General features: G+C 39.6%; 1 protein-coding gene across 1 annotated transcript; it reads right to left on the reverse strand.

Moving 5' to 3' along the window:
• Positions 1–216: 216 nt before the first annotated feature.
• Positions 217–2,764, reverse strand: LOC594349 (glutathionyl-hydroquinone reductase YqjG). The gene is made up of 2 exons (XM_030987291.1): positions 1,384–2,764; positions 217–1,016 (listed from the first exon to the last, which is right to left on the reverse strand). The coding sequence occupies exon 1, from the start codon at positions 2,594–2,596 to the stop codon at positions 1,619–1,621; it is 978 nt and encodes a 325-aa protein (XP_030843151.1). The 5' UTR covers positions 2,597–2,764; the 3' UTR covers positions 217–1,016; positions 1,384–1,618.
• Positions 2,765–13,354: the final 10,590 nt, after the last annotated feature.

The raw sequence follows: 13,354 nt of genomic DNA on the forward strand, positions 1-13,354 counted from the left end.
TTAGTGTTAACATTCATTAAAACATTTTTCATGATACCTTTATCTTCTTCTTGTGTCGCATCATATATATGTACCTGTCTCAACATATTCTGTTTCCAAACTTTGGGAATCGCATTTAATATGATGTAATATTCTTGAAACAAAGAAGCATGTTTTTTCTCAAAACTTTCATCAATTTCTCTCAAAGACATAAATCTAGAGTTTTTTACGACATCATTAATTTTCAAAAGGCCTACATCGAACCATTTTTTAATAAATAATACATTTTTGTTATGATCTCTTATATTTGAGTTGAATCATATGTTTTCACTTCTAACATTAGTACATTGAAAATCAATTGGCGTCTTACTTTCTACTATCTCTTTAAAGTCAAACCAAGTATATACCATATTCTTGTAATATTGGGGCATTTTTATATTCTTTAAACAAAACTTCATATCATCTTTTGTACATTTACTATTTAACACGTATTGTAAATTGCCCACTTTTTTAAAGAAACCATCAATTATCTTTTTCCACTTTGAGTTTTCGTGGGAGAATAGTGCAATATCCACTTTAATATAAAACTTTGTAACAGAATATTCAAATCAACCATTTTTAAACCTCCATACTCATTACTCATACAAACCACTTTTCTTTTTATGTTGTGCTTTTTTCCATTCCACAAAAATGTATAAAGTAAAGAATCAATGAGTTTCATTACATTTTCCGGCATGGAAATCATTTGAGCATTGTACATAATTTGAGAAACACGAAATGATTTGATTATAGTTATTTTACCAGAAAAAGTTATATTTTGGGTTTCCAATTAAGATTTATTAGGTTTTGTTCATTTTTCCCAAAATGAACCCCAAATATTTTAACATCAGAGTAGGTCCATGGAATGCCATAAATGTTTTCACCAATGGTGTCTCAATTTATGTTAACTACGGAACTCTTTGATTTATTCAGCTCTAAACCAGAAAATAAACCGAAATGTTCTATCTGCTTTATAGCTTTCTTTAAAGATTTTGTGTCTTTAAAGGTAAAGACCAGTTATGGTCATGCGATTGCATTGTGAAAGAAACGTTGTGGAATCGATCAGAAAAGGTTGATCATCTAGCATCTAGCATCTGCAAGGTTCTGTAATCATCAAAATGATAAGAAATTTGGCCCATTCTTCGTAAAGTTACAAGCACTATACACAGAAAGATGTATATGGGACTACCCTATATCTCTCACAGACCATGAGAGAAACAAATTTATCAAATATATGAATTAGTAGGCGGTTTCCCGGCAAATTTTTTATCATGTATGAGTCAAAACATATTCTTTCACATGATTGGTAATGAGAGCTTCCATTTCATTTTTTGAAATTGGGGCGTTTCCAATACTGGTCTTTACCTTTAACAAAAAATGTTGCGTCATCTGCAAATTGCAGTATCTTTATTTCGACTGAATCAAAAAGGATAATTCCTGTTCTGTCTGGATCGTTTCTTAAAAAAAATATTTACAAAATCCTTTCACAACTTGCCATTGAAAAAAATGGGGGGGGGGGGGTGGGAGGTTACCATATAGCATTTAAACTGGAAAACAACCGTAAACGGTTGTGAAACCTACGTGAAAACGAAATTCCAGCCTATTTCTGGAATTTGATATCTCTGCCGTGTGGACTCTCGAAGTCGAGATCAGGTCCGATAGCCACAATGCGAGTAGGGTTAATACTTTCATGGCTCATTTGATAGTGTTTCTGGATGTGTTCTTGATCTACAGTCTCACTTACTCCTGGAGTCTGGAAGATATCACGTGTAAAGCCCCAGAGATTCGGGTAGTCAACGATCCGCTTCTTGTTGCACTTGAAATGATGGGCGTAGACAGTGTCGAACCTTATGAGGGTAGTGAAGAGTCGGATGTCGGCTTCTGTCAGTCTATCTCCACACAGGTACCGGGATTTGGATAGCACCTCCTCGGCTCTATCAAGAGCGGCAAAGACCTTTACAGCAGCATCGTCGTAAGCTTCCTGGGTTGTTGCAAAGCCGCATTTATACACACCATTGTTGATGTTGTCATAGATCCAGGAGTTGACTTCGTCGATTTCTTTCAGCAGATCCGCAGGGCAGAGATCTAACTCTTGTTGGTCCTTGGTGGCTGTGAAGGCGTTGAATTCCTTGTTGAGCATGCGTATGATTTCCGAAGATTCATTGTTGATGACAGTCTTATTTTTCTTGTCCCACAAGACGGGCACAGACACACGTCCTGCGTACTCCGGGTTTGCTTTTTGATAAATTTCCCTCAAAGTTTTACAGTTATTAACCGTGTCGAGCGACGTCTTTGGTTTATCGTCAGAGAAAAACCATCCTTTATCCCCGAGAAACCAGTCCACGACGGTGACTCCAATGACCTCCTCCAGCCCCTTCAGTTTCCGAAAGATAAGGGTGCGATGAGCCCACGGGCAGGCCAGGGAGACGTAGAGATGGTAGCGGCCTTTCTCCGCCTGGAACTCCCCGTCAGCGGTGATCCAGTTTCGGAACACCGAGGCATGACGTTTAAATTCACCTTTCTTCGTTATACTGTCTTTCCATGAAGGATCCACTGTCTGTTTCTTCTCAGAAGCCATGATGCTGATCTTAGCTGGCTGTTATGCTATTAAAACTCTGTCTTTCTTGTGCTGCTCTCTGCACGCAAAGTTGTTATTAAATAAGCTCGTTACGTGTTGATGTTATATAAGATTTGGCTGTGTTTACGCCGCACGCGTTCATACAATTGGCACAAAGGATGGACCCTGCCTATACCATGTGTACACGAAGTACATGCAAGTGCATTCAACTATACAATGATTCAGCAATTTTGGCTCTTAGGCTGGGCCATATAGTCCAGGGGGTATTGCATCAACTAGAATTGATTTCGAATTTAAGATCGATTTTAAGGAAGATAAACCATCTGTCGAGACGAGCTATCCCTGTGTATATTTTTATCCTCTCCTTTTCAAATTTCAAGCTATCCCTTTTGTAAATATTTCCCCCATATTTAATCATGTGTAGTTTTGATAACTTTGAAACATTTTAAAAAGTGAAACATTGATGGATTACAAGCCCAGCTTTTCTAAGGTCTCCACTTTCTTTCATTTGGATTATATATCGACTTAAAATTGCACTTCAATTTTTTTTTGTTTTCTTATGCTGTTTTTTGTTCTATTATTATATGTAAAAATGTTGTGAAAGAAATAAATAAAATAAACCTTGAACCTTGAAGAGCTGTCCTGGATCTCAGCAAATGATTTTCGTAAGACATTATAAAGAGGACCATTTTAAGATGGTCTTCAGTTTCCATATGCAAAAGGTCACCGGGATAACCCTCCCCCCCCCCCCCCCCCCCCCCGCCTCTTGCCGGTCTGGTGTTGGACTCGTTGATGTAACCTGGTGAGTGAGATGAGAGGGGATTGATAGAGCATAACGACCGAGCAGGGGTGTGGGAGGTTTTTGTGTTCTTTTTCATTTCCCTCCTCTCCTCTCTTCCGTCTCTCTATCTCTCTCTCTTTCTTATTTCTTGCTTTTCGTAAATTTTCGCAACTGGCCAACTGCAATTTAAACGTTAAAACTGATATAAACACGGGACTGATAAAATAAAAATGAAGGTCTCTCCTCAACTTTAAATTTGTATGTATCCCTTATTTGTATAATATAGTAAATAAACATAAACAAATCAATTTTTATACTTCCATTTCTCAATTCAGAATTAATCACTAAATCTAGTGAATAAAAAAATCATGAGGATTTTGTAAAAGTCATGAAAATTTAGCAACTTTGTTCAATGTTATCTTCCCGGGATTCCAACAATCGTAAAAAGAAAAGCCTTAACAATAATGTAAAAAGTCTAGATTTAACGTCATTTTTTTAAATTGAAATCTATCTTTAACCGATGTTGAACAAAAAATGCACACAAGAACACATAACAAGAGTATAACAACATAATAAAAGTAATACAAATTATAAACAACTTGGCATGGCAAAAATGATTCTACGATATACGTGGTATTGTGTTTCTCCTTTGTTTGTATTACTTATAAGAATAAATTTAGTGAAATATGTAATCTTTATTTACCCGCAGTTTTTACACAAATGAACGTACACATACATGCATGATTCAGCAATAATATATTTTTAAAATTATTTTTGCATGAGCTGATAGTAACTGATGTACTTACTTTACCGTATTGACTATTGAGTAATTAGAAAATGCAAAGTCATCGATATTTGCTTTAGCGTGTGAATTGACAAGAAAAAATAAAACACCGCAGCAAACTGCTATAATTTCAAGCAAACAAACTTGATGATGCATACTGTAAAACAAGGACGATTTAACAACATTAACTTTTCATTGCCACTCATGCCAACCGTATTAAACAATATAAATATATATAATTAATCTGCAGATTTTGTTCAATGATTATATAGCCTTATGTTTAAATGTTATAATAGTGGTATTCGATATCATTAATACGTTTAAGATTTTCATATTCATTTAAAGACCGTCGATACTACTGGATTATGCCACACAGCGAGGTCACTGACATGTGGCTATCTCATTAACTCAGCTCTCAATTAACATAAGAAAAAGAGGATCATGGGGGACCAACAGCCACCGATTGGGGAAGTTTTCTATAAAGAGGGAGCAAGTAGCTACAAGTAGTGCAGTGAGACTTTGAGGCTTGATGAAACCACCCCCCCCCCCCCAAGGCCGCAGCCAGAGTAAGTTGATGTTGTTTTGTTTTGTTGGAGGGGGGGGGGGAGGGGCCACATACATTATTGATTGACGTCCTTGGGAGGGTTCTACAAAACTTCAACCGATCTTGGATTTTTTTTTTTTTTTTTTTGTGGGGGGGGGGGGGGGGGGGGTGGTGGGGCGTATATGATTTAGTTAATAACGCCATCTTCGGCAGCTTGGATAATGAGTGTAGGGAATTATCATAGACTCCTAGTTGTAATAAAAAATACCTGCGAGGACTAGACTATACAGAAATGTGGCTGCAAACTGCTCGAAGCGAAATTAAACCGATGGCATTCCAGCCAGCTAGTCAAACTGCGCATATTCCGGCATTCTGTTAGGCTACCTAGTAGAGATACAGCTGTATAATGCGCCCTTTCGAATGACCTTGTACGATGTCACCCCCCCCCCCCCCCCCCCCCCCCCCGCTCAGTGTTATTTGGGGTACGCGTATGATGTTCCCTCCTTTTGGAAACACCCCCCTAAGGCCAAATAAAAAAAAAAACATGTTTAGCGTCCTGTTTTTTTTCGAAAAATAGGAAGGAGGAGGCCCAAAATAGCCGCTCGGTACATATTCCCTGACAGTCGGGCTATTTTTCAAGATGGCCGCCGACATTTTTTTTTTTTTTTTACACAGAAATAGATCCATTTTCGCAGTGTTTTTCATGTTTTTTTTCTTTTTTTTTTAAAAATTCAACAAAAAAAATTCAAAAAAAATTCAAAAATTCAAAAAAAAAAAAAAAAATATAGGAGGCGGCCCCCAAAAAGGAAGCGGGCGGGGACGCTAAACATTTATATATTTTTAATGGCCTAAGTCCGGTGTGTAAAGTCAATACGGGCCGATTTTTGTTGTGTATTACGAGCGGGACTTTGTTGCGTGAAAAGTACCCCTATTTAGGAGATCATGAATGCGGTACCTCCGATCCAGGGGTCAAATTACGTCTGTGGTCAGTCTAGTCAAATCCCCGAAGGCTTTACTCTTCATACAACTTGACCCCGGGTGAACTCTTGTTCGAGTGCGCGCAGCCGAACTAGTCTGCCGGAAAAGACCCTAATTTGACATTTTATCAATAATCATTGTGCCTTGAGAGAAGCCTAGCCCAGCTACCTACTGGTTGTGTCAATATGCTAGAGTACATGGACTATGGTAGTCTTACAGTGCAGACTCTCTTTTACGACTGACCAGGGTTTGTGCCTGCAAACTACAGCCGAACTGAAACTATTATGATAGCGGATAACCAGATGAGAGAAAATGTTGCCAATTGAGGTAGTGACTTTAATGCTAAATGTAAAATTAAATATAATCTGAAAGTTTGAGTGAAAAAAAACCATTATCAAGGATAAGTTAGCCATTCGATTAGTGTATGAAATTTACAGCGGAGCAATTGTCGCCGGAGCAAATGTCATGGAATCGTCAGCTGCGTCGGTATTCTTGCTCGATCCTCGTGTATTATTTCAATGCAGGATTTTGAAGTCGGTGAGATGTCTATTGTCCCTTCGAACTGTGACTTGTTATCCGCTGCGACGACTTCAACTACAATACTTGTATTTTCTCGTTGTTTAACTTTCCTATATATCAACTAAAGAAATCCGAGGTTTAAAATTTTCGGGGAAACTGAATTCAAACAAGGATTAAGAGTCAACAACGATACAACGAATCGTCTTCCTTTCTCTATATTTTGATGAAACGCCAAAAAATATCGCGCTTTGCGCGGGAGGGGAAAACTTCATTTAGACGAGTCGAGAACGGTACAACGAATCGTTTGCTTTCTCTCATAATTTATGGAAACGTCAAAGCTTCCGCGCTTCGCGCGGGAGGAGGGAAACTGAATTCAGACAAAATAATGAGGGTTAAAAGTCGCAAACGGGAGAACGAATCGTCTACTTTCTCTTATAATTTAATGAAAATCCAAAACTTCCACGCTTTGAGCGGGAGGGGAAGAACTGAATTCAGACAAGGATTAACAGTCAAGAACGGTTCAGCAAATCGTCTTCTTTTCCCAATAATTTAAGGAAACGTCTAAGCTTCCGCGCTTCGCGCGGGAGGCCTATCACCCACACCCCCCTAATGAGCGCTCGCTAAGTGATTCGCATGCTCACTTCCGCCCCTCCCTAAAATAAGATCCTAACTCCGCGCCTGCATTAAAATATATATAGCTATGATGCTGACTTAGTTGACGAAATCATTCGTATATTTATGTCGTCGAGGAAAATGACCATTTGCGCATACGCAAGTCCAATAGATAGTCCATAGGAATAACAATTTAGCCTTCGGCCTCGGGTTTATAGGGTTAAATTTGTAGATATTGGCACATTTAATTTTGTCGGTAATGGTGGCTAGTTTTGTCGGTCATCGTTGGCCTCTAACCCCCCCCCCCCCCCCCACTGAAAAAGGTCTAGCGACGCCCCTGTTTGGAGGGGGGGAGCCCTTGCCGGGAGTCTTGGGGCGGAGTCCCAGGAAGTTCACAAATCAAAAAAAAAAAAAGAATATGAAGTTCAAAATACTCGTCACGAGCGATAGAAATTGTAATTTCCCGCCTTGAAAGTCACATAGCCCCTTTCCATTTCAATTAAGAAATAACCTCTATTTCTCTCTTAAAGACAATTTAATAAAACTTTTGCTTTCGTATTGTTGTACGTTCGTCCGCAGATAAATGGCCCGGTCCCACTGTCCGATGGACACAAAACGTATGCATAAAGGACACAGCGGATGAGCAAAATTTCGAGGGTGGCTCCATCCGTTTTCATTCGCTCCAGAAATGGACAAAATTTGCGAAAATTTGCGAAAACAGAACGGAAAATAACGGACGTGGGTAGTATGTAGCGGGGATGTTAAACGGATGTTCATCGGAAGCCTAGCGGATGAAAGCGGATGGAAGTGGATGGCAGCTTTGAATACTTTATACGAGATGCATACGCTTACATCCTTTCTATTCCCGTGCTACTAACGATGTATAGACGTTCCATGTACCATCTTTCCTCCCTCTTTCCGTTTTCTGCTGCAGCGGATGTGAGTTGCGAATATGCCCAGAGGATGCAGAGAGGATACAGCGGACGTTTAACGGATGATAACGGACATAGAACGTGTGTTGCTCGTATTTGTCGCGGATTAACATCGTACACGGCGGAAGTTCATCCGTTCTAAAAGTTTTGTGCAGCTCAAAACTTTTTGCGCGGAGGAAATCACAGTGGACGGATGCTCGATGGATAGAGCGTATGAAACACGTATGCAATGAGTACACAGCGGATGCATAGCGTTTTCCAACGGATGGCAAGATTTTGTTACGTTTTACATCCTCTTTGCATCCGTAAGTGCAGTGGGACCGGGCCAGATGAAATTTAATCTGTAAGTGTAAATTTAAGTTTCATGCTCTTCCTTTTTTTTCTCCTCCTCTCTCTCTCTCTCTCTCTCTTCCTCCTCTCTCTGCAGTCGCTCTCCTTTTCCTCCATCCTCTATCTTCTTCTCTTTTACATTATTTTCTTTTCTTTTCTCATTTCGTCCTTCCATCATTCTCTCCTTTTCCCATCTCCATTTTTTAGGTCACCAACAAAGGAGGGCCGCGGCTGATTCGCCCCCTCCCCCGGATCAGGCAGTGGTTTATACGTTGATGCAGGCAACACGCGTAACTTGCGCTGGGATTTTGGTTTCCATCCTATTTAATACGTTGCCGACCTGTTACTCGGAGTAGCCATTTTTATTTCATTTGCATATCTTTTCTTTACTTCCCCCTTCTCTTTCCTTCTCCTCTCTTCTTCTCTTTTTCTTTTTCTTCCTTTCTTTCTTTTTTAAGATCTCCACCTGGAACCGCCACTGTAACTAGAGCTCAAAGTTTTCTTTAAAATTCCTTGACACTAACAAAACTCGGTATCTTCCTAAAAGCTTATCTGTACTAGTTGGTGGTAGGTCTATGATAGGAGGGATTAGAACACCCTGCAAGGTCACTGGACAGGTGGTTATCTCATCAACTCAGCTCTCAATAAACATACGAAAAAGAGGATCATGGGGGACCAATGGTCACCGATTAGGCATTGGTTTTTTTTTATATAGAGGGAGCAAGTAGCTACTAGTAGGACAGTGTGGCTTTAAAGTGACTCAGTAACATTGATGAAGGTTGATGAAAAAACTGCGTAACTTTTGTATAAAATGTTAGGCCTACTACTGTACCAACCCTGTAACATGCAAAAAATCCTGAAACAAAATGTCAAACCACAAAGTTATTTATGATATTCTTTGAAGGCGTCACTGGTTAACACCCTCTAACAGTAAACTCTCCTAATCATTTTTTTGAATTTTCATAACCGTTTTTCCATGAAATTACACTCGGACAGGCTTTAAAAAATGTTTCAACACTTAAATGACTGAAATGGTATATAAAGCCAATTCATTGCTTTGTGACGATTTTCATTCACCTAAACTGTAATGAAATTGTCATAATATAGTTAGGAGAATTAAGGAACCGATCAAATCAGATTTTGATTCCATGACATTTGCTCCGGCGACAATTGCTCCGCTGTAAATTTCATACACTAATCGAATGGCTAACTTCAACCCTGGATTCAACACTATACCCTATCCTAAACCTAACCCTAAACCTAACATAAAACCCTATTGAAACCCTAACCCTAACCCTACATCTTAGACGAAATAAAGCCCGGAGCAATTGTCGCAGGAGCAAATGTCGTGTCACCCAGCTGACCCGACACAGCAACATATTTACCCGTGTCTTTCTTGCTCCCTCGACGAGACGACTCCACCCAACAAACCCCCTCTCTCTTTTACTCCCACTCCTCCTCTCTTAGGCTCTTACCTCCGCTCTCTCTCCTCTTTTTCATCCCCCGTTTCTTTTGTTTTCCTTTTCTCCTTTTTTTCTTCTTTTTTTCCTTCTCTTTCTTTTCTTTCTTTTCCTTTCTTTTCTCTCCTCCCTCTTTTTCTTTTTTCTCTTTCTTTTCTTTCCTTTTTTTCCTTTTCTTTTTTTCTTTTCATTCCCTTTCCCTCTCTTTTTTCCCTTCCCCTTTTCTCTTTTTTTCCCGACGGCAGCGCAATTTTACCGACAATATCTTGACCGGTGGGGGGGGGGGGGTCGCACCCCACACCCCCCCCCACCATTTGGAGACGCCCCTGCCTACACACCATGCGTAAATATATACAATGTAAGTGTTCCTAAGACAACCTTTTGTTGTATACAATTGAAGAGAGTTTGATTTTTATTACTACCACTCCCGTGGACCTTTTATCAGTTACACAATTTATTGCTGTCTGACGCCTCGAGATCACTAGAGCGAAGAAAGGTAACAATGCAAAGCAAGAATCCCTATTCGGTGAAGGATTTATCCTTTTTATTCAGATGGATTCTTTTACCATTCTTGACCAGAAGTGCGTTTCAAACTGAATGATGTGGGCATCATCCCATTAAACGTTGTGTACGTTGTGTGCTACATGCTGCCTAATCTGAGGGTTTTTTGTGGTCTTCAAAAAGAGGACATAATGGGCAGTGCATTTTAAATATCAAGCGATGGACCCCATTAATAAATATAAGAGTGGCTCCAAGACAAGACAGTTTATGGGGTTTAAGCTTTTAACAACCACTCCTGTGGACTTTGGTTTTATCATTTACACAATAATTTCTTGCTGTATGCAGCGAAGAAAGGATAACCCGCTGTTGTATAAAATTGTCCCTAGGAGAGAGTGTGAGTTTCCACCGCTCAAGATGGTCATCTAAAAGGTTATAAATTGCTAAAACTCGAGAGGGTCCTGGGGCTCCGCCTGGAACCCCCGGCAGGGATTTGCAAGACCCTAAAGCTCTGCCATGTTGTACGGATCCATAGAAAGCAAAAATATACCCATAATGTATTTTCAAACGTCATAACAATTTATACGAATAGAAAGAACATGTAAGGAGCATTTTGAGAGTTTCCTTCAAATTTCTTCAAATTGGGTGCACTGGCGGCTCTGTTTTTTAAAACTGTAATGATTCTCCTTCGATCAGATATAGACCTCAAACAAGCCTCATTATCTTCGGTGTACAACTGTCATTACTGTAAAATTTAGGATTAGATTGTTTAAGTCTGAAATAAAATTGAGTAATGCTTGAGTCGTGCCCAGCTTTCCAGCAATCATAGTGTGCATTGTTCTACTTAAAGATAAACTTGAGTTCTGGTAATGCGATTGCATTGTGAAAGAAAAGGTGTGGAATGGATCAGAAAAGTTGATCATATAAGTAATGGTGTGTAATGCAAGGTTCTGGAGTCATCATACTCATCATAAATTCGGCAGAGTCTTGGTAAAGTAACAATCACTTACACAGAAAGATGTATATGGGACAACACACATGGTGTCGGGGCTAGTACTACCCTGATTTCCTTATCTTTCTATGCTCATTACTCAGCCAGTGTACACTTTCTTCCAAAATTGTTTGGCACATGACATTTATTTGTAATCTTGAACATTCAGTTTAAGTTTCGTTAGATTTTATGAGAATTCATTTTCTTCTTTTACCAGAACTCAAGTTTATCTTTAAGTTGAAGTATACGATCGACCGTAACAATTTTTAGGCGAAAGGCATCCCATGTTTCGGACTTTTAATTACATAAACATACTTTAAGAATCGTTCACAATCTATTGTCATTAATGACTCATTATCCAAACCTCATGTTCCACTTGAAGGTGTTCCTCAGGGATCCGTCATCGGCCCTTTATCATTTACTCTGTACTCTGCACCACTTGAAGATATTATTGAAGCGCATGGTTTAGGCCGAATGATTATGCAGATGACACACAAGTTTATGTTGTTTTGAAACGTGATTCCGACCATTCTGTTATTACTAAACTTGAAAGATGTATAAATGTTATCAAAGCTTGGTCCACTGCTAATGATTTGAAGTTAAATGAGGATAAAACTGAGGTTATACATGTAACATCTCGATCAACGCTCAAAATACACGGGGGCGGTGGGCGATTCGCCCCCGTGAGCTACAAAATCGCCCCCGTCAGGTTGCTCACGGGGGCGATTGCAAAATTAAAAATCGCCCCGGTGGAATTATAAAATAAAGATAATCTTTTTTGTTATAACTTTAACACAATATTGAGTTTCAATTTTCAAACCTTAAACCAATGAAATGGAACTAAGATTAGCGTGCAAGATTTCTCGTTTTATGAGTAGGCCTATTATTACCGATTCAGCTCGCAGTGCAGTGCCGCCGTCAGCAGTGGTTATAGGCCTACTGCGCCGTTAGTAGCGGTGCGTGTGCACGCTGCCGCGCCATGTCTGCTGGAGCTGGAGGCGATCGGGCAAGGGCAGAAACATGGTCATGGCCTGGAGAAGTTTTTCGTTGTCAGCAAATAATGAACCTCGACCAGTAAATCAATATTAGGGACTTTTAGATTTGCACGATGAGAACGTGGACTGCAACGTGTGACCTCCTTTTAAGGCACTGCCAGTGCTTAAAAGGACGTCACATGATTGTGATTGCCTGTGCCTTAAAAGGACGTAACACGCAAATCTAAAAGTCCCTTTTGAGGAGAAGAGGAAGACCAAAATGTCGTGGAATCAGGGGCGGCGATTTCTGTTAATGACCGGGGGGGGGGGGGGGGACGAAATGCGAATTTTTTTTTACGAGGATGTTATGTTAGGATGCAACCCCTGCGTGGAATGATAACATGGGCAGATCTACGGCGGGGGGGGGGGGGGGGTAGGGGGTTTAACCCCCTCCTCCCACCCCCCGGCCCCCTTGGGCTGCCAAGTGAAAATGTGATATTTAAGCGGGGGGGGGGGGGAGGGGGAGGGGGATTCTGGAGAGGACGACTACTAATCTATTTTATTTTTTTCAAGGGGCGGGGGGAAAGTGAAGCGCCGTTTTAGCATGACTTTCTTTTTAACTCTTACTTTCACCTATCTCAGATAACCCTAAGTTTTTGGTTGCCGCTTTATATGTAGTTGATAATGCATGATTAAAATAAAGAGAGAGAGAGAGAGAGAACCACCATCATTTTGCAATGGTTCAGGGTTCGTGTAATGTACATTTAAACCATTTCTTAGCGTCTCAATCCTAAAAAAATAGCAAAACTATTTTTGAGGAAAAGCATTATACTGAATTAAATAAAGAATAATAGCTTTATATTGGATCATACTAATACTAATACGGGCTAAAGACAATGTTGAATTTGTATAGAGGTATTCCAAAATGACATTCTGATAATCAACATTTGTTCTGGTATCATATGTATATACGCATAATACAACTGATCTTTATGATTTCTTAACGAGACATAGCTTCTTCTCCCTATGCAAACAAAACAGAAAACAAGGTTATTTAATAAAAGGACCATGCGACAAATAATCATTGTGATTCAAATTGATGCAAGGATTTTTTTTGAATATGCAATGCTTTTCACCAGAATCTTCTTTGTAAAAACGACTTTTACAAATCTCAGCCATGCAATTCTGCCACTGTGCTGTAAGATCACTTTGAGATTAGGAGAAGTGTATTATGTAATGGGTATTTTAAATTGAATGGAACGTCTCAACTCAGTAAGCATGGCTGAGATTTGTAAAAGTTGTTTTTACAAAAATGATTAGGGTGAATAATAGTGCTTATTCAAACAAATATTCGC

This window comes from Strongylocentrotus purpuratus, unplaced genomic scaffold, assembly GCF_000002235.5.
Source record: "Strongylocentrotus purpuratus isolate Spur 01 unplaced genomic scaffold, Spur_5.0 spur5_scaffold_16, whole genome shotgun sequence".
Taxonomy (NCBI): Eukaryota; Metazoa; Echinodermata; class Echinoidea; order Camarodonta; family Strongylocentrotidae; genus Strongylocentrotus; species Strongylocentrotus purpuratus.